Source organism: Erithacus rubecula (genome assembly GCF_903797595.1).
Source record: "Erithacus rubecula genome assembly, chromosome: 6".
NCBI classification, from domain to species: Eukaryota; Metazoa; Chordata; class Aves; order Passeriformes; family Muscicapidae; genus Erithacus; species Erithacus rubecula.
Window position 1 is genome coordinate 54,304,255 of NC_136688.1, and position 22,125 is coordinate 54,326,379.

The following is a 22,125-nucleotide window of genomic DNA, read 5'->3' on the forward strand; positions in this document are numbered from 1 at the left end:
CGCTCGGTGCCCTCGAACCCGCGCCATGGCCGAGCGCAGCCGGTCCCGCGGCCCGGGGCGGGGCTTCCCAGCGCCAGCCAATCACACCGCGCCGATTGCCGCCCGGCCCCGCCCCCTCCGCCTTTGACCAATCCCCTTCCCGTGCGTCGCTTCCTTCCCCGCCTCCATGGCCGGAAGATGGCGGCGGCAGCAGCCAATGGGGAGCGGGGGCGGGGCTGGCGGGGGCCGCGCGGGGCGCACGCGGCGGCGGCTCTGAGGGGACCGGGACCGGGAAACGGGACCCGTGACACGGCCGGGATAAGGATCGGGTGAGGAACACCGGCAGGACCGGGATAAGGATCGGGTGAGGAACACCGGCAGGACCGGGATAAGGATCGGGTGAGGAACACCGGCAGGGACCGGGATAAGGATCGGGTGAGGAACACCGGCAGGGACCGGGATAAGGATCGGGTGAGGAACACCGGCAGGGACCGGGATAAGGATCCAGGTGAAGAACACCGGCAGGACCGGGATAAGGATCGGGTGAGGGACACCGGCAGGACCGGGATAAGGATCGGGTGAGGAACACCGGCAGGGACCGGGATAAGGATCGGGTGAGGGACACCGGCAGGGAACAGGCTGCCCAGGGCATTGATGGCATCACCATCCCTTGGGAGTGTTCTAAATCATGTGGATGTGCTTAGGGACACGGTTTAGTGGTGGTCTTGGCAGTGCTGGGTTAATGCCTGGATTTGATCACAAATGTTTTTTTCAGCCTCAGTGATTTGTGATTCAATAAAAGATACGTGTTAGGAAGTCATGCTGACCTCACCCGGGTTTGGTGCAGGCGGGAATCTTCATTAATAATTGTAACAGTCTAAAACAACAAAAAAAACTCCACAGCCAAACAAATCTGGAAAAGGTCAGAAGAAGTAATGAAAGTTGCAATTTGGGGTTTTTTATTTGGTAGTTTTACTCACTTGGGGAAAAAAGGAAAATAAACTTTTCTATGGTTTTGAATAAAAAAGTAGTTACAGAAACTACTATGACATATTTTTAAATTATATTTTATATAATCATCAGATATCTCCAAGTATCCTGTGTTGTACAATTAACTTTTCCTAGAACATACAGGGAGTGGAATTGTCAATTCTGTGTGATATAACTGGCTCATATTGGTTACAATCCTATAATTCTAAATTAATTTTTTCCTAGACATGTGTTATATGTAGTTTGTTCTCAGAACTAAGTTATGTTAATGCCTTTTATTTTCTAATATTTTCAGTGTTTCCTGTTTGAGAGAATAATCAGATTTAGTGAAGTTTGAAGATAAGTGTCCCTGTCAGCAGAGTATCTGAACAGGTTTGTGTTCATGTGAATCCCATGGTTTCTAGGTGCTGATTTTACATGGTGCTTGTTTAAAGTTTGCATGTTGGTTTCTGTTTGTTTAAAGACAGATGTAGACATGTTTTTTTTCTCCAAATACCATTTTATGGGGTCAAGGAGCAGCCCTGTAGGGAAAGGTGGGCCCAGGATTCCTGGTCAGCTTTTTCATTGGCATGACCTGGGACCTGTCTGTTTCTTCTGTGTCTCAGACCTGCAAATAAATACATTAAATTCTTTTTCCACATCATTTTGCACAAGTTCTTCTGTGCATGGGATGATTGATGATGTTCAATGTTTTTTTAAAAAGAGCATAGAATCATAGAACTTTTTGGGTTGAAAGGGTCCTTAAAATTCCTTTCAGGTACTGGAAGCTGCAATGTCACCCCAAAGCTTTCTCTTTTCCAGGCTGAGCAATCTCAGTTCTCTCAGCCTTTCAAGATGATTTTTAAAAAATGTGTTTTTTTCTTTCCCTGCATCATTTTTGCAGGGCAGCTCTGGGGTCTGGTCTGTACCTGACTGTGTGGGTGTTCTCCTGAGAGACCAGATGGTTGTTACCTGCTGGCAGCATTTTCCAGCTTTGTTGTGCTTTTTATTGGAAGTACACAAATAATGATATTTCCAAGCTTTTCTGGGAAAAAAAAATAGGAAAATGGGCAAAACAGAAGGAAATCAGCACTATCTTGATGCTCAGGTGTGCTGTCTCTGCAGACAATCTAAGACTTGGGTTTATTTGGTGAGTGAAAAGATGTTTTTTATGGGCTCAACTTCTCCAAGCTCATTAGTGGCTTTCACACCCAACATTAAAAAGAAGTTTTGAAAATTGGGAATCAGGGACTGGGCAAAGTTTTGGAGTGTACTTTTGCACTTGAGAGCAGTTCAGGTGCAAGATGGGCAATGGAGGAGATAAGAAAAAGAGCATATTGCCCAATCCCGTGTCAAAAATAATTTGGAAGGATTGGCAGGAAGCAAATATTTGCAGCTGTCCATTTTAACAAGTATTATAATATATATTATGATGCTATATTATGCTAAAGCTCTTCAGTCTAATAAATTAAAGTCCATTCTCTAGTCTGATCTCCTTTGCAAGATAAACCATCTGTATTGTTGTTTATACCTTTTATAGATTAATTTATTAATTTATTGCCCCTTTTTCACATTAATCTGAAAGCACTTCTTCCAGATTGATAATATTATCAGGGTTTTGTGTTATTTTTTATTGCACTGTTTGTATTGCTGAAAATGTTTTGAGGTGACCTTAATGCTTACTTTGAGACTGAATTTGTAGCAGATAGAGGAATGCAGGTATTTCAAAACTTATTAGTTCCTATTGTTTTGCTATTCGAGACTTGTTTTATATAAAAATGCCCTGTGGCCTTGAAAGGACACTTGCTATTTATTTTCTACATTCTGTAGTTTTCCAGATAAATGAAAACCTAATGAAAAACCTCCAAATGAAAGGGTTCATTGTTTAATATGGCAACTGAATCTTACCTGTGAAAATGTGGTTCTCCTGGTTCTTATGCTGACTTAAATTAAATTATGCAAATCCAAAATTAGTTTTAAAGTGAAAGGATTGTTTTGCTGTATTGTTTATAACGTTTTTTGCAATCACTTTTTTTTTTCTTCAGCAGAAACTTCATTTTTTAATATTTTTAACTGTTTAACATCTTTTCACTTGCACCTCTCTCTGCAGCTCACCATAACTACTGAGATATTTCATTTTAACCCTGGCTGTTATTTCAAGGCAAAACCACTGCTCAGCTTCTCATTAAAGATAAGATGCAAAAGTGCAGTTAAAATGGTGAAAAGACAGCCCAGCATTTAAATAAAATGGGCAAACTGGAGTTGTGTGCTGGCAGTACCTGGAATAGGAAGCTTCATATATTGTTCACTTTTCAATAATTTGGGGCTCTTTTCATAATAATAATAATTTGTGTACCTTTGTTGCTATGGGAATGAGTGGGAGAGCTGGAATTAAGTGTTATTGCACCTTTGTGCAATCAGAAGGGAGAAGCAGCTGTGAAATAAAAATTTCTTATTTAGAAACATCCAGCTTTTACTAGCAATACTTGAGTTTTTATGCAGTTTATGAAGCAGTTTTAATTTTAGTTTATTCAATTTCTGTAAGGATATCTCAGTAAATACATGACTCTGTTTTGAAAGGGAGAAAAACAGATTTAAAGAGAAGTTAATTCCAGTGGTTTAATATGTTGGGCAACTATTATCTTGCATGTGCATTGAACACTCCTGCTTTGGGAATGTTTGTGGGAGATAGATATGAGTGTAAGAGGCTGAGAGAGGAAGGGTTCTGTAGTTGTTAGGTTTGGTTTGTTCATCCCTCTGCCCTAGGAAATTTGAGTGATGGGTGTTTCTGGGCTCAGCACTTGCTGGATGCTAAAAGAGAAAATACAAATGCACTCAAGTCAGTCATTCCCTGTATGTTTGTCTGTGCCTTGCATGGACATAGGAGCCACATCTCGCATTATTATGAAGTCTGAATGATCAAACTCTATGGATTAAAGTCTCCAAATGAGACTTTAATAAAGAACGTGTATATTTTTAACCTCTGATGGTTCAGAAGGAAAAGTTGTGCCGTTGAATTTGGTATCAATTTTTCGTGCTAGGCAGTTTTAAGCAAAGGCTGTGATTTTTGATTAGCGGTCGGATTTGAGGAACGGAGGCTTTTAAAAGGCAGAAACATTGGTGCTTAATTAACGCTCGTGTTAATTATGATTGATCGGGTAAATCGCGACTCCCTCTGAGCTGCTTTGGGGCGGTCACTGGCGACACCCGGTGGCCGAGAGCGGAATGACAGCCCCGGCAGTCTGTGTCCCAAACTTTGGCCTTTTCCACCCAAAATCCTTGGCTGTGGCTGTGTGGAGGGACACGCTCAGCTCCTTAGGCTGCTGTCCCGACAGTCCCAGGAGCATGGAGAGGAGGCCACCTTAATCTGGAAGCTGTGTGCTCTCTGTGCACATGCACGTTCTCTTACTGAGGTCTTAATGCTGCTTTTGAAAATATGGGCTGAGCAAATATTGTGTCATGCTGTTGTCTGCCTGGCAGTGTGGTATCTTCCAGAAAGGAATAATGAGCCAGCTTATCTCAGAGCTGCTTGTTTCTCAGTCTGCCTTCCTATTTGGGCTCTTTGCTGTGCAAGGACAGTGGTGGGTGCCAGGCTGGCGGGGTTATAGAAGCAGATAAAGACAGTTAAAGTTTTTACCCCCACTACTACAACTGGGAAGTATTTTGTAAGATAAACTTTATGATTTCTGCTTCATATTTTATTTGTGGTCAGTTTATACTCTTAAACTCTTGTGCCAGTATTGTTCTTGAGTAGCTCCCCTCCACCCCAGCATTAATTCCTTTGATGTATTTGTAGATTGTGATCATATCCCTGCTCAGTCTCTGTCTTTGCCAAGCTACACAAGGCAAAAGCATCCAGCTACTTCTTGTGAAATAAACAGTCCATTACCTGCATCATCTAACCCTTCCTTCTCTGCACTGGATTATGGTTTTGTTATCAAGACATTTGCCTCAGCAAAGGGCACTGCTGGGAGCCTGCCATGACCCTGTGAAATATGGGTTTACTTAAGCACTGAGGACAAACATGGCTTGAGAGCAGGGTTATTAAAATGCAAAAAGCTCTTGGCTTTGCTTTTTATCCCTGTCTTACTTTGAGGCAGCAGGCTGCTGAAAACATTGGAAAAGTGTTTGTGGATCTCAGAAAAGTAAGTTCCCCACCGAGGTCTTTGGGGTTTGTGGGTCCTAACAAAAACATGGAGTTCTGGATTTGCCAGCAGGAGTTGCCTGTGTTGCTGCATATAGCAGATCTCTTGATTAGAAAGTCTGCAGTATCAATACCTACACACTTTCTCATTGTCCTTCCCCTTCATGAGTCCTAAATCACTTAAAGAGTGAAAAAGTTGAATGTGAACTTCCAGTGGAGTTTGGAAAATCACTGTGCATTTGGGTGTCATGAAAAGTAAAAGCTGATTTTTTAAAAAAATCTTGTCTAGCCTTGGTGAAGCTGCTGCTAGAGTTCCATGTATGGTTCAAGAGTAAACACTGGTAAAGGCTCCTGGAAACAAAGAGCTAAAGAGAGTGCCTTGCATGGGTTCAGTGTCCACATCCTTGATGCCTTAGCATCTTTTGTGGAGACTCAAAAGTAAATTCCCCTGGTCAGGATAAAAGCAGCACAGCTCTGAGACCCTTTATTTCAGCCTCTTCCATCCTTCTGTTGTCACTTAGATGACATATTTTCCTTTTGTCTGCTACAGAGCATTGAAAATGGAGCTTAGGGCATGATAAAGATTCAGCAGAGCTTCCAGCTGTCAGACTGTGCACAAAGAGCATGTTTTGGAAACTGATAGTCTGTGAACTGTCACGGGAACACAGGGATCTCAAATTTCTCTTGTTGCTTTGAAACTGGAGAGGGTCTGACAATTTACCTTGACATGGGGATGTTCTGGAGTAGCTAAATATAAAAAAATTGGATATTGTGGGACGTGACTGTCAAAGACACCTTAGTGATCTGCACATTCTGGAGAAGCAGATGGGGAAAATGAGGAGAAATTGTTTTCCCTGCATAGGCTTGGCAGATGTTTTTGCCTGTCCAATACATCTGGAACTGCAGAGAATTGCTTGGGCAGTGATGTTAGAGTGGGGCTAAGAATTACCAAGCACACAAATGTTTGTCTGGTATTCCCCTACATCTGCACATGCAGGGAATTATCTTCATACCAGTTCACCAGCAACTGATTTAAGCTTGGATTGTTAAGAAAAGAGTCTTGAAAATGTAATAGTTTTGTGTTTTGAAAAATAAGCTCTGATAATGAAGTGTGCTTAAGGTAAATTGCTGTTGTGAAAGAATTCCTGAAATATTCCAGTAAACAAAACATCAACATTATATCATTGTAGGTATTTTGGCACCAGTATGTGGTAGTAGAAGCTCTTTTTCCAATTACAGCAAAGTTTCTTTATATCCTTTTATTACGATTGCTGCTAAATTCAGGCTGAAATTTCCCAGGCTTCCTGTAGTATAGAAATAAATTCTTTGGAAGAATTTCAGAAAATTTTATTAATCTTTGGGGAGACTTCTTACTTATTTCCAGGTTTCTTCTATATGAGGATGCTGGTAGTAAGTGACAGTATCTAAATTGAAGGAAATAAATGGTCTTGTTTCAGAGTCACTAAATTATTCATGCAGCTGTGTAAGTAATTTTTTCCTTTCACCTTTCTCTGTAGGGTGGATCATTGGTGTTGCCTGTTCATATGGTGTTTTGTTCAGTTTAAAATGGCCTGAAAATCGTTGCTCTTGGAGTCCTTTCTTGTAATCCCAAACTTGAAAGGGCATTAGAGCACTTTCTGACTGTGGAATTTGCAGGTGCACCACGGTGTCACAGTGACTTTTGCATTGTGTTTTGTGGTGCAGGCATTCAGAGCAAGGCTTTTTGTGTGAAAGTGTGCTGCTGACTGTACTCACTAATGTTTGTGTGCACAAGGATTGTGTGTCCTTGTTTCACTGATTGGGAAAGTGAGTGGTGGCCCAGCAAGCTGTTCTGCCACAGTCAGGACTGGGAGGTGTTTGTAGGCCAGGCTCTTGTTCAAATCCACTTAGATAAATACTTTATTTCTGTCTTAGTTGAGAGATGACCATCTCAGTGCATAGCTCTGCTGCCAAATCAGACAGCAAAGCTCTTCACAAAGGAAAATGCTGTTAGTGAGCATGAGCCCCCTCTGAGCTGCTCGTGGCTGCTGTGTTGAAATGTGAATGGATCAAAACCTAATGCTGCATGCAGGTGACCATTGTACCCTCTGTGTTTGATTTCCAGCAGCTGCTGGCTGATATTTGAGAGGCTGATGGGTTCTGTATTTTCTTTCCTGTGTTTGTGGTTACAGAAGTCGTCTTGCTGTGATGCTCTTGGTGGGAGGGGCTCACAGGAGAAAGGAAATGACTTCTCTGTGGTGGCTGTGGTCTGATGAGATAAGCACAAGTGTAGAAAGCTGAGACTTGGATTCTCTTCAAGGTTTGCAGCAGACTGGCAGGATGGCTGTGGTTCCATTACAGGCAACGGGCCCAAGCCCCATCTTTGACCCCCATGCCAGAGCCTTGCTCAGTGCAAAAGCAGAGCCCAGCACTGGGACAAGTGTTCCTGTTCTCTAGAATCCACCTGAGGATGCAGCATGTCTTGTTCACCTGTTCAGAGGCTTCTGAGAGTGCAATTTAGGCATAGATGAGCTTTCAGAGTGTTTTTAAATACAGTATTCTTTGCCAGAAAAAAAAATAAGAAAACATAATGCAGTAATAACATAATTATAATTTAGAATACAAATAGCCCAGTTGCAGTGTCTCTTTCTGTAATTTACCCTTTGCCTGGGACTCTTTCAGACCTGCCTTTATGAAATAGGATTGCTCCTGCCAGCTTGATCTGAGAATAGCCACGAGAGTAAAATAGAGCATCTCTTATCCTCTTATTAGTCCTTTATTGGATGACCACCTCACCCACACCTGGATGCAGTCACATCCTCTACCTGGTGAGGTCTCTACAAGGAAAGCTCCCCCTCACAGGGGAGTTCTTGGTTGGCTCCAGCAGCTCATGGCAGAGTGGGATTTTGGGGACAGCTTCCTTTGTGGCTCCTCTGTTAGTAGGTCTGTGTCACCAGCATGGAATTGGATGAAAAGAGAAGATTGAAAAAGGGATATTCTCAAATGAGTTTGAATTATTATTTTACACAGTTCCTTAAGAGTATTTGGAAACTGTTTCCCATGTTTATGTCAGGGTCTTCTAAATTGTTCTAGAGAGGGTAGGTTAGCAATCTGAGCATTGTATTTTAATAAATTTGCCTTAATTTTGAAGCCAAAATTTGTAAAGTGGCATTTTTATAGTTTTGTATAGTGCTTTCTAGCTTATTTGAGTTTTTAAATTGTACACTGGATTATTCTACACTTTTTCAGTTGGTCATCTGATCTTTTACAGCTCTTTATTATCTTTTTGGTTCATGAATTTCTGTCAATAGGCTTTCAATTACTCAACTTTGAATGTTAATTCATTGCACTTTAGACCTGAAGGTTTGCCTACATGTTCTAGATCTCTAGATCACTCTAGATCTCCTCCATATTTTCCAGTGTTGGATGCAAAATCAGAATAGGTCTTTCTAGTTTGAATGAAGAATCTTACACTGAAAAAAGCCAACCTGAAAGTTTTCTTTTGATGAAAATAGTCACTGTATGGTTTTGTGATCTATGCATTTAAAGCTATGCTTGATCCAGTTCAGAAGTTGTTTTTGCATTCTCTCTCTCTGTGGATGCCCAGTATAATACTGAAAAGAGGTTTTGTTTCTGTATTGATGTGAACACTTGCTTATGCCCCTAAAAGATGAGTTCAGAACAGTTGCAGTTTATATTTTAAAATATTTTTTAGAATTATTGAACCCCAAAGCACTGAGCACCTGGGCCTTTTCCCCTTTATTCTCTCCTACCTCTGACTCTTATTTTTTCCCTCCAGCCAATACAGTTTAAGGCCATTTCCTTGGTTCTCTCTCCCACCTACAGCTCCTCTCTCCATTGCTAAACTGGACTGTACCCCAAAGCTCAGTCCTGGTGCAAGGGCAGGAATTGATTTAAAGGCAAGTAGCTTGATAGACCTATTTTTTTTATTTTCCCAGAGACTTTGTGTTTTTATCTTTTTCCTCCTTTCTTTTCTACTGATACGATTTTCTTTGTACTGCAAATGAAGAATTACATGGAGCTTCTTTCTGACTGTGCCTCACATTTGGAAGTGAGATGTAGCTGATTGGAGAGGATGAAATAATTCTCTTGGCAGTTACATCTTGTCTCTGCATTTTAGCGTAGCCTCTCATGCATTTTATTCCCTTCCTGCCTGATGACTAAATGCTCTTTGCCTTCAGCAGGCTTTGTGGGAATGCTGGAAAAACCCCTTCTCCCTCTGCTTGGGTGAAATGACAAACCCAGCTGTGGCAGAGTGTGTGCTGGAGAAACTGTGCATTCCTGAGGGGTGTTCTGAGCTTCTCCTCTGTGCTCACATAATTTGCTGGTCAATCTTCTGCTGGGGAGTAGTGCCAGTGAGGAAAGGTCTCTGCAGGCTGCTGCATTGGGGATTGCAGCACTGCTGTGTTCTCCCTGCACTGCCCCAGTGCAGCCCTGCTGTGTTCTCCCTGCATTGCTGTGTTCTCCCTGCACTGCTGTGTTCTCCCTGCACTGTTGTGTTCTCCCTGCACTGCTGTGTTCTCTCTGCACTGCTGTGTTCTCCCTGCACTGTTGTGTTCTCCCTGCATTGCTGTGTTCTCCCTGCACTGCTGTGTTCTCCCTGCACTGCTGTGTTCTCCCTGCATTGCTGTGTTCTCCCTGCACTGCTGTGTTCTCCCTGCCTTTGCAGCTCTGCTCCCAAATGCAAACCACATGTCCTGTGCATGCACGAGCTGCTTCCTGCTGCCCAGAGCTCCGGGTTTGTTCTCAGCTTGCTCTGGAACTTTTAATAATTGTGAAAATAAAGGGAGAGTCTGTTTGTATTGTTTGTAGTAGGAAAGAACAGTGCAAGATTTCATCTGCTGCTGTTCTGATCCTTGGCTATTTTTGGTATTTGACCTCTGCAGAGAAGACTGCCAGAACTACAGGTCTTTTTAATTTTTATTACGTGTTTCTACTCTCCTACTCATACGTTTCTCTTATGTTAGTGATTAAACCTTTGAGAATGTGCCATTTTTCCACAATTTCCCTCCTATTTTTTTAAAGGAAAAATTGTATTTCTATGTATTTTTGAGCTAACATTACATTTTGGAAAGGAGAACTATGCAACTTGGCAGCATCTTCTGTACACCACTCAAAGGGAAAGGGAAATAACTTATGATTTGCTGGTTTATCTTTTGAAAAACGTTCTGGATTGAAGGGGACTGATGAGCCTGTTGGCTTGAACTGAAGCTTCAACATTTAGAATACTGCACAAACAGCACAGCAGCATGTGCTGGGACAATGTTAAGTGTTTACTTTGTGCAGATAGGTACTTGCTTTCATTTCTCCCCATTGGAAAGGGCTGCTTTCAGCACAACTTGCTTCTAGTCCTGCTGTATGGTTGTTTCCACACTCCACCAGTGAAAAACACATAACAAAAGTATCTGAAAATCCTGTCCTGCCTCTTTGGCATGCCTTCTATTCTAAACATTGACTTTATTTCCTTTTTTAAAGTAGCCTTGTAGGATGCCCTGGAGGTCAAAATATTTTAGGTTGTTTCAGAGAACAGTATTTATTCTGAATTCCCAAGATGTGAGTTTTGAGTATCCTTCCAGAAGCCTATTGTGTCTGCTAGTTGTGGTATCCAGGAGATGTGCAGGGGTTGCATGTAACTGTGTACTTAAATTCATGGAACAGATCACCTGAGTGTAGTCCCAGAAGTCTAGATATAATAACATAGAAGTTTCAGGTTTAATTTATACAGGGTGGCTTTTCCTGGCTGGAGGGTGCAGGTGTGGATGCAGCTGAAAGGTTCAGCTGTTCCACATAAGGAATGGTGATCCCTAAGGGTGGGATTGCACCTCTGTTCCAGGCACAGGTGACTGGCCAGAGGCACTGCCAGGTACTGGTGTGTCACCCCTGTGGTGGGATTTCCTGGCAGCTTGATCACTTGGATTTTGTCAGTCTTGAGACTACAAATCCAGACCCTGGGTGACTTTGCTGGAGAAAGTGAAAAAACTGAATTTAATGAACAGCCTTACATTCTGAACAGAGGAGGAACCAAGGGGAAAGAAGAGCTTTTGCCCAGTGCCCTCTAATTTTTGCTGAGATTGGAGCAGTCCAAGAGCAAGCTGTTGGTACAGCTCTGTGTCAGAGAGTTTGTCATGCAAACATGAGCAGTTCTCCTGTCTGATCATCACAGCTGGCTGTTGTGCTATGTCCAAAAGGATTCAAAGACATTGATTTTGCCAAGGGATTCTTTGGAAAACAGATAGGTCTGTTGTTGAACTTAAGGAACTAAAAGTGCTTCAGTGCAGAGGACCATGTGCTTTGTAGGTGGCTGCAGTCCAGTGCTTAGTTATCTCCTATTGTGTTTGGAAAACCATTGTTTCCTATTTGTCTCATAAATTTAACACAGATCCTATTCCTGCCATTTAAACTTTCCCATCAAAATACAACAGTGACTTCCCCTTCTGAAAAGGAAGGGCTGGCAGCTACACCCTGAAGTTTGAGCATGAATTGTTTATATAACCTTCAATCACAATTTCATAATAGTATGAAGACTTTCTTACTGAGGCAGACATTTTACTGAGTTTTTAGCAAAAACCTAGCTGCCATTGAACACAATTTTAAGGCTTCTTAGTTGTTGCAGTGGAAATAGAATTAAAACTGAACCTTTCACCTTCCTGATGGTAGAAATTGCACTTCTGTCTGAAAACATGAACAGCATTTTCTGTTATTTCAGAATAACTGTACTTAAGTCATTCTGGGCAAAAGCTTAGGAGTTGTGTTGAGCTAATTTTATTTCCCAGAAAATATTATTAAAACTGAATGAACCTCCTTTTGCAGACTCTGGCTTTTTACAACTTCTGGATATTTGTAGAGTTCCCTCGCCTTCCCAAGCAGTAAAAGCTCTGACATGAGTGTTATAGAAACTGCTTATTGAAAGATACTCTCTATCACAGTCAGTAATATTTAAACAACTGTAGCTTACCTTCCAAATGGATGACATTCATCAGGAACATGTCTCTTTGAGTTTACTTGGTCTTTTTGAGTAGACAAAATCTGAATATTTAGAGCTTAAAATTCAGGTCAGCTCGGAAAACTACATTTTTCTTACAAGAAATTTACAGAGATAACCTGATTTTTTTTAGTAACCATAGCACTGCAGGAGAACTGGTTTAGGAAAACTCCTTTCTCCACCCTCAAGCATGTCTGTTTGAAACTCTATTTAAATAGCAGCTTCCATTGTTATTCTTCAGTAAATTGAATTAAGCAGTTTTCCTAATTAATAATGTTAAAAATATTTTATTTCTTCAGTTCCTATTATTAATTTGCATGGATGTTTAACAGTTTTGTGTTTAAGCAGTGTAGCAAACAGTGTTTGAGAACAGTTGGCTTTATGTAATAGTTCTAGTAAAAGCTTGTTTCATTTGAGGACATACCCAGAAAAGTAAGTAAGGAACAAGTTCTGTGGGTAGGTTGTACACAGGGTAATGCCAGAAAACACGTTGAACTTCTTTTCTTCAGAGGGAAAAGGAGTTTCCACAGGATGTCTGCATTTTATGGCAAAAATTGACTGGTGGATGTGCTCTGAAAGGTTGCTTTGATGTAGAAGATTAACCTGGGGACCTCATTGTCAGGATATTACTGAGGCAAATCGCTTAGTGAGATTATTTGTGACTTGGGAATTAAGTTTTTATGTCTGCCTGCTTAAGTTGTTTTTTAAGAATTTGCTGGTTTGTCACATGGTGTCATGAATATTTGTGTACACCAAACCAGAGGAGGGAAAGCAAACCCCTGAAACCACAAACAACACCAAGAAAGAAAAAAAAAAGCAGAATGCAGCTTTGTCATAGCAACTTTTCCTTTGTTTTTGGTTTCTCATGGACAATTAAAATAATTAGGACTAAAGCAAGTAATACACAGAGACTTGCACATTCTATCCCTAAAAATCCAGCCTGGAGAATTTGCAGAAAAATTGGTGATAGAACAGCTGAGAAGGCATGAGAATATTTTCTTGTGTTCTGTGTCTGCCTGATTTTTATTCCATTTCTCTTTGGGTTTTTTTTAAAGGGTCATTTCATGCATGTGGTATCTGGGGTTGGCTGCTGGTCCAGATCTTAAGGAAATATCAGTACCAGTGAGAAATCACTGGAGTGCTGACCCCTTAAAACTTGCTCTGATTCCCTCAGTGTTTGGGTTTTGATTCTTGTTAAATACAGAATAGTGGTCTAATTGAACCTGTGTTTTTGACAGAACTGGATGACTGTAATAACATACCTACATTTTCCTTCAAGAAAATGGTTGTAGTTTGTGAATCACTAAAGCAAACTATTGCAAATATGTCTCTAAAATGTAAATGCTGCTGAGCTTTTCCTGACTCTGAATTGATGGAGTCTTTACTGCAATTACAGAATAGAATTTTCTGTTGTGTTAAAGAAAGGAAAAGTATGTTTTTCCTTTTTTTTTAGGGCATATTTTAGAAGTGAATCTGTGAGAAGATCCAAGAGAATTTTGTTTAATTTTGGTTTTGCTGGGTAAAGTTTGCATTTGTGTGCATTGCTGAAATAGTTTGGGTTTCTAGGAGGGTTCAGTAGTGCCAGAGAGGAATTCCCTCTGAAGGGAAGATTTTTATCAGCTGCACTAAAAGCCAGTGTTCTGTGGTTTTACAGGAGGCTCAGAGAACTTCGAGGTGTTTAATTGCAGTGAATTCCAGAGGTCAGGGAGCCTGTTTAGGTGGTCCCTGATACGCTGGCAGGTGTTTCTGTGCGTCATTGGGCACCTAAATGCTTGTAAAATTGCCTCACCAGGCCATTTCAGGCTGTAGTGCTGTGTAGTTTTGGTGCTGTTCTGTGCCTGCCCTGTGCACGTTCCTCAGCACAGAGGTTGAGAAGTCTCCTGTTGTACTGATGTTGGTGGGCTGGGCTTCCTAGAACAGAACTTACCCCTCAGGTAGAGGGCCTGACTTTGGTTTTTTTCCACTTGTGCAGAGCATCACGTTACTTTATAAAAATAATAAAGCAAATTTAGTTAAGTGACTTTCCCAGGATTCCCAGATAGACTGTTTAATCTGTTAAGGGTTAATCTGGTTAATCTGTTAATCTGGTGTAGTGCTTACAGACAGAGACTGAACTCCTTGAATCAGGGAGCCCTTTCCTGTTCTGTGTTCCTGTGAATGAGGCTGTACTGGGGAGGACATCAGGATAATTGAATCTTAGCTCTGTGCACCACAAGATGCTTCCTTGTATGTGTATTTAAAGCTGACACTGCTGAAGAATGCTGTAATTAAAACTCCCCTTGGCTATTCTGCCTTGCAGGATTGTGGCCGGGCCGGGAGATGACGGCGGTGGAGAAGGTGGAGGAGCAGCTGGCGGCTCTGCGCATCGCCAGGCGCTGCGTGCCCCGCCAGGAGCCCGCCTACCTGCTGGACATGGACACCTCCAGAGGCTCCCAGGCCAGCAGCAGCAGCAGCAGCAGCAGCAGCCTGGTGGCAGTGTCCTGCTCCAGCCCAGCCCTGCGGCTGTACCACAGGGACACGCTGCAGCTGCTGCGCGAGTACCGCGCCCAGCCCGGCGCGCTCAGCGGCGTCAGGTTTGCCCGCACGTGTCCCAGCCTGGTGTTCTCAGGCTGCAGCCAGGGCTCAGTGCAGTGCTGGGATGCTCGCTCAGCCTCGCAGAAACCTGTGCAGGTGTTCAGTGGATATCCTTCCAACGTCTTCATCAGCTTCGACGTCAGCTGCACCGACCTCATCGTCTGTGCCGGGACGGAGAAAGTGGAGAAGGACACGTTTCTGGTATTTTGGGATGCAAGGGGTGTTACAGACTGTGCCACTGCCAATAAAGAGCCCTTGGGAGTCTATTCTGAAAGTCACAATGATGACATCACCAAAATCTGTTTTCATCCTATGGAACCCAATTTGGTAGTGTCTGGGTCAACCGATGGCTTGGTGAATGTGTTTGACATCAACAAGGATAACGAAGACGATGCTTTGATATCGACCTGCAATTCGGATTCCTCAGTGAGTTCTCTTGGCTGGTCTGGGGAAGATTACAAACAGGTCTATTGCACGACACACGACGAGGGGTTCTGCTGGTGGGACATGGCCCAGCTGGACACAGAGGAGCCAATAACCCTGCTGCACGTTCTGGATGCCAGAGAGTCAATCTGCACCGAAAACCACAGCTTGCATTACCTGGTGGGTGGCTTTTACCATGAAAAGGCACAGAAACTCTTCCTGCTTGGGGGAACCTCCACAGGAGACATCCACCTGATGAGCTGTGGCAGGGCTGGGCTGGGGCTGGTGGGGAGCCTGCGTGGGGGACACTCGGCCAGCGTGCGCTGCTTCTGCTGGAGCGCCGCGGATGAGTCGCTGCTGACGGGAGGAGAGGATGCTCAGCTGTTGCTATGGAAACCCGGGGCTGGGGAAGGGTCCCTCACAAAGAAAGCAGCTCTCAAGATCCCTTCTTCCGTGCAGAAGAGAGTGAGAGTTCACAGCACCTCCCTCAAAAGCAGGAAAAAGTGCAATGCCTAAAGTGGGAATCTCTGCTGTGTAGAGCTTTCCTGGTGTTCAGTCTCCCCAGGCAATACTTGGCTGTGTTTTATTTGGAGGTTCTCTGTGGAAAGAACTGTGGTACTTGAATTCCCCCTGGGAATGTATTTCAGTCATCAGAAGAATGCCTTTTATTTTTTTTTTTAAGTTGCTAATATTAATCAGAAAAGAGTAAATGCTTGCTCCTGAGTTCTTGAACAACAGATATTAAATCATATTACATTAAAACTGTTTCTGTGGTTATTTAATGTCTCAGACAATGTTTTAAATGTGTAATACAGGCGTGTGGCTTGCATAGTTTGTTACCTTCCCAATTATATTCCCTGGCACATTTTAAAAGCTTTTGTATTCCATGCTGTATTTTGCTTTCTTCACAGAAAACTTAATGAAATGGCTCAATTTAGTAAAAGATTTTGTGTCACATCTTAATGCCTGAAGGAATTACTTCTTGATGAAACAGAAAATAAGTAGTTTTGCACTATCACATCACTGGTTTAGAACAAGCTCATAAAGAAGCAGCTGATAGAGCCATCTTTTTCATAGCAGATATGAATGTATTCAACCAAACAGCAGCTAATTTGTATGAGTATGAGAACTGTTAAACTGGCATTATTGCCTGCATGAAAATACCCAAGAATTTTGCAAGCAGCTTCATTCTCTCCTACTAAGTGCACCTGGAAGACTGGGAAGATCTTTGGTGGGTTGGAGAAATTGATGGATGTAATTACACCAATGATGCTTAAAATCCCAAGCCCTGATTTGAAAGAAACTGGTATCACATGCCAAGTGGAGATGCTGAAACCCAAAAATGAGCACTGCCTTCAGAGACAGTAGTTATGGAGGAACAGACTGATATGAGGAGATTTTAACAAAACCTTTTAGAGGTTGGCCTTTAAGAAACATTTCTCTCTGCAGAGGGGTTTATGCTTGAACATCTCCCCAGGAGAGCTTTGTTTTATTATTCCACCAAATACCATTGAGTGGTGGAAAACCAGCCCTGTACTTGCAAAGTGGGTGAGATTTCTTGTTCTGCTAAGGCAGAACCAACCTGTGCTCCTGGCTGTGCTCACACTCACCTCCAGCCTTCCCAGGACCTCTGCAGCAAATGGTGTTGGTGTTTAGGCTGTACTTACACATGTGCACTAAACTGAAACCAGAACCAGAATATTTAAGAATTGTTCTGCTACAGATTAGCTGGCAAGGGATTTAAGAAGGGTTGGTTTTTTTTTTTTTTTCCTTTAGGATGGCAAGGTAATTCGTTCAGAACAAGTCCTGAACATCAGGTTTAGAGGATTACCTTGGAGTTCAGAAACAGTTTCTGAGGTACAGAGCATACTCTAGTGTATGGTTACAGCTGTTCTGAAGATTCCTGAATCATCTCTGGAATTGAATCCTTTTCAACCACAAGTATTGAGTTTCCACATGATGTTTCACAAGCTGCTAATACCCTTCAGCCACAACTGTGAATCCATTGTTGGTTTGGGTTTGCCTGTTGGTGATAAGTAAGATGATTCACTTGGTTTTTGTTACTGCTGGTTATTTAAAAGTGCAGCTTCAATTTGAGAATCACAGCTCTCTGCACATTTTTTTGTTGCTTGTGTTAAATTCACGTTGCCCCCAGCATCCTTATCTGTTGCTTTCCAGATTGCATTGTGCTATTTTGAGATGAGGTGGGCAGTGAGTGCCAGGGTTATGATGCACCTGGGTCCTGTGCCCTCTCAACAGTTATTATCCCAGGTCACTGTTTTTTGCCTATTGTGTGAGTGGACCAAGAGCTTCAGAATGAATTCACTGTAAAGCCTCATGGGCCTGACTTGCTTCAGTGCCAAATTGGGGGTGGGGGACTGAAGGATGATTCTCAGACCTATTTCATTGCAGGTACAGTGTATAACTTGCTTTTTAGCTGTTTACCCACTCTTTTCCTGGAATCTTGACTCATTCAATAAAGTCGTTGGGTCTGTTTCATGCTTGATCTCTTGAAGACAGGTTTGTGTGCAGAGAAATGCAGAGGGAGCTTGTGGTTACCTCCACTTGCTTTCAAGTGTCTGCTGAGTGAAATTCCAGTGTGCTCTGCCAGCTGCCTCTGAATTAAAGCAGCAGAGCTCAGAGTTCTGGGACTGAGGAGTTTGCAGTATGTAACCTGTGCCTGTTACCTTGTTTCTGGATATTGATTTGTTCTGTATCAGTCACAGCTGAAGCCATGATTTTCCCTGGGAAGCTGATTTCTCCCTTTTACGTGCATAACAGGAATAGCAGTGGAAGGGAAAAAATGTGTGTCTGTATCTTAAAATTCCACAAAGGCACAGCAGCTGTCACGAGACTGAGGCTTGTGTTGCCTCTGAAAATACTCAATTTTGTTGTTTCTCTTTTTCTTTTGTGTTGACTTAATTTCATGTTAATACCCATAAAATAAATATAGATAGAATCCACATGTGAACAAGTAATTAGCACTGCTTGCTTCTGTAAGCTGCAGACACTATTTCATAGACCACAGAGCATGACTAGGATCCATGTGTGATCACATAAATAATAATAGACTCAAAATCAGGTTAATTTGTCCAACAATAGTTCATCTCTTAGGTCAATTTTGACATCTCCAAGTTGGCTTCAGCATTGGTAAGAAACTCTGAATCATGGTTTGGGTTGGAAGGGATCTTTAAAGGCCATTTAGTCCAAGCCCCCTGCAAGGAGAAGGGACATCTTCAATTCAGCCTGGTTGTTCAGAGCTCCATCCAACCTGGCCTTGAATGTTCCCAGGGATGGGGCATCCACCACCTCTCTGGGCAACTTGTGCCAGTGTTTCACCACCCTGATTGTAAAAAATATCTTCCTTATATATAACCTGAATCTACCCTCTCAGTTCTCTTGTTCCATCCCATGGGTCTGCTAAAATGTTTGTCCCCATCTTTTCCATAGGCTCCCTTCAGGATGGAAGGACTGCAGGAAGGTCTGTCCAGAGCCTTCTCTTCTCCAGGCTGCACACCCCCAGCTCTCAGCCTGTGTTCCCAGCAGAGCTGCTCCAGCCCTGAGCATCTCTGTTGCCTTTGATCCATCTCCTGTGCTGGGATCCAGAGCTGGATGCAGCACTGCAGGTGGGCTCTCAGCAGAGGGGCAGGATGCCCTCCCTGCCCTGCTGCCCCTCTGCTGGGGATGCAGCCCAGGATGGGCTTTGCTTTCTGTGCTGCAAGCACCCCCTGCCAGCCTCTCCTGCAGCTCTGAGTCCTTCTTGGCAGGGCTGCTCTAGATCCCTTCACCCCCAGCCTGGATTGGTACCAAGGGCTGCCCTGACCCAGCTGCAGCACCAGCACTTGCTCTTGTTCAGCCTCATGAGATTCCTATGGTCCCCCTTCTTGAGCCTGTGCAGGTCCCTCTGGATGGCACCTCATCCTTCAGGAGTGTCAGCAGCACCACTGGGCTTGGTATCATCTGCTGATCTGCTGAGGCTGCACTCAATCCCAGTGTCTGTGCCATCAATTAAACAGTGCTGGTCCCAGTACAGACCCCTGAGGGACCCCCTGACCTCTATCTGGACATTGTGCTGTTGACCATTATCCTCTGGATGTGACCATCCAAGCAATTCCTCATCCACCCAAGAGCCCATCACTGAATCCATCTGTCTCCCAATTCAGAAGGATGCAGCAGGGGACTGTGTCAAAGGCCGTGCAGGAATCCAGACCTGACCTTTATAAAACTTATGTAATTGCAGTTATGTGCAAGTAGCTTTTGGAAATCACCACTGTGTGAATTGTTTAACCCCAGGGGAAGCTTTAATTCCGGAAGCAGTATCAGGTTTGTTCCAGTAAATGAAAATAGAAATCCAGATAGACTACTTAAATGCAAAAAACAATCTCTGTCTTTATTCAGAGTTTATAGTAAACCTGTTGTACGATGTATCTGAGCAGCAGGAGATTATCCTGCTGTAAACACATGAAAATTTACTTACTTGTATTTGGCACATCCTGAAATTTACTCTTTGTTTCTTTTTCTTTTCTCTGTAATTAAAGTGCAGTAATTGCATGCTCAGTTTTTCAAGTAAAAGACATTCAGGATGACATCCCATAGTCTGTGGATAACTTTATCAATTACTTGAGTGTAGGATTTTACCCACACCTTGGGGTTGAGGTGGAAATTATTTGACAAATCTAGAGCTGTGAATTCATTTATGGGTGGAATTTATTTAGTCAGTTGCCAGCCATAAGCTGTTCTGTGCCCAGACTGTATATGGCACATGTCCTGTGTATTCAAACTGCATGTCTGCATTCAAATATCCCTCAGGAGAGAAGCTGATAGAGTAAAAGGTTTCAAAGACATGAAATGCTGTTCCCAATGACAGCTTTCTCTGGGCTCCTGCCATGCTGTGGCTCTGTAGGTCAGAGTGCTGTGTGCAGCAATGCATTTTGTCATGGGAAGTGCTGATTTTGGCCCCAAATCCTGGGGCTGCATCTTGTGTTTTACCTGGACTGGTTGGGGTTGGAAGGCACCTCTGGGGATCACCTGGTCCAACCCCCTGCTGGAGCAGGTTCACCTGGAGCAGGTTGCACAGGATTCTGTTCAGGCAGGGTTTGAATATCTGCAGGAAAGAGACTCCACAGCTCTGGGCAGTGCTGTGCCACCCTCACAATAAACAAGTTTTTCCTCATATGCAGGTAGAATGTCCCGTGCATCACACTCTGCCCATTGCCCCTTGTCCTGTGACTGGAAAGAGCCTGGTCCCATCCTCTTGGCACTCACCCTTAGATATTGGTGTTTTGGGGAGAAGCTCCCTTCTTTCAGGAGGGCCCTGGGTGTGGATACAGTTAATTTCAGTGTCAATTAATTAACAAAACTTTTGTAATCCTGAAGCAACTGACATCCTTGCCCATCTCCTAAAGCTTGTTTGCATTTTCCATGGTTAATTTGGAGTTTTCTCCACTCCTTTAAAATGGTCTTTTTTTGTTTGGCTTCTTGCTCTCTTTTTGGACAGTGACAAGTTGTGTTGGCACCTGTTTTTCTGTAGAGATGAGTCCTGTTCCTTTCCCCTGGGAGCTCTGCTGCCCTGTGCATGGGCTGCTGGACTCTGCACTTCCACACCACCCAGATGGAGGGTGGGAAGCAGGAGGAGGAAAGGAAAAGGGGAGGTTGGTCCCAGCTGAGCCTCTGACAGAGCATCTCTCCAGGGAAACTCTTGATAAGGAGCTGGACCCTCTACCTTCTGAAATACATGTCAGAGCTTACTCTTGATGTAAGCAGGATAGGACCTCAAATAAATTATGCAAGACATAAACACCCTTTAAGCATAAAAGCCAGTTCCTGTTTGTCTGTGAGATGAGGTTTGTCTGTGAGATTGTCTGTGATTTGGCAGTGAAGCTGTGAGAGGCAGAAGGTGTTCACAGCCAGGGCTGGGTGTTCTTCATTTGCAGGAGCAGTGAGCAGAGCCACTGGATGAGCCACTCTTGCACTCCCTGCTCTGCAGGAACCAATGGATTTGGGGATCCCAAAACCCATGAGAACAGGAGGGCAGGATTTGGTGTGCAGATGACAGCTTAGGGCAGTAATGTAAACTTGCTGCTGTTGGGGTGCCCCTGGTTCCTTATCAGAGTTATTTGCTGATAATCTATCAATCAATTCTGAGGGTCTTTGATAACTTCTTGGGTTTTGTTTCCTTTTTCTGCACCAGACTGTGACCTGGCACAGATATGTTGGCTAAGGGGAGAGGGGTTACCTGCAGTTACTGCCACTGCAGGTGGCCTCAGCTTCCTGGCAGGTGTTCTATTCTGTCCTGCTGGGATTTCTACACGTTTGTTCCTTCCAGCCTTCCTCCTCGTGCCTTTGGATACTTTGAAATGTGTATTTTGAAAGTTATCTACTTTTCTGGAAATAGAATGTCAGCAAATACTATTCTGTATACTCTTCCTGCAATGTTGGCACCAGTATTTTAAGGACTACATTACATTTTCAATAGCAATTTCAGTCTCACTCTTTTGTACCCTGACTAAAGATTTGATGGAGCTCCAATTCCATAAAGGTGGTACTTGAGCAGCCTGGGGCTGCAGGATCTCAGAACTGGCAGTGAGAAGTGCTGGGAGGAGTTTAGGAGAGCTCTCAGTGCTGATTTAAAGTGATAATTTGGAGAAGTGTCCTAAAAGTGGGGGGAAAAAAGGTCCAATAAATCAAAATACACAGTAGGGCACTGAAGGACTGTTGCATCCCAGGTACTATATTTGATATTACTGATTTGGAGAGTATGTTAGATAAAAGCTGAAGCAGTTTTAGAGAGTCCAGTTTTCTGGATGTTTTTCATACAGGAATTCTGGATTTTTAAAGGAATTGAATGCCTGCAAGTACAATGTAAGCCAGCCCTCATTGCTTCAGGTCCAAATCAAGAAATACTGAATACACACATAGCAGGCCAAACAGCTGGAAGTGGTTCCCTTAACTTTTACAGGGACTTCTGGAGAGCAATGCCCATGGGCCAAGCACAATTGTTCTGATTTATGTCTTTGATTTCAGTAATGCAGATACATGAAAAATGAAAGCAGAA

At 43.1% G+C, this 22,125-nt stretch overlaps 1 protein-coding gene across 7 annotated transcripts; it reads left to right on the forward strand.

Moving 5' to 3' along the window:
* Window positions 1-209: 209 nt before the first annotated feature.
* Window positions 210-16,034, forward strand: WDR89 (WD repeat domain 89). 7 transcript variants are annotated; one of them, XM_079308284.1, is made up of 3 exons: window positions 228-283; window positions 432-450; window positions 14,374-16,034. In XM_079308284.1, the coding sequence occupies exon 3, from the start codon at window positions 14,394-14,396 to the stop codon at window positions 15,585-15,587; it is 1,194 nt and encodes a 397-aa protein (XP_079164410.1). In that variant the 5' UTR covers window positions 228-283; window positions 432-450; window positions 14,374-14,393; the 3' UTR covers window positions 15,588-16,034. The 7 variants fall into 7 exon arrangements, with proteins under 7 accessions (XP_079164409.1, XP_079164410.1, XP_079164413.1 ...); XM_079308283.1 differs by lacking the exon at window positions 432-450 and having other exon boundaries at window positions 210-308; XM_079308287.1 differs by lacking the exon at window positions 228-283 and having other exon boundaries at window positions 438-487.
* Window positions 16,035-22,125: the final 6,091 nt, after the last annotated feature.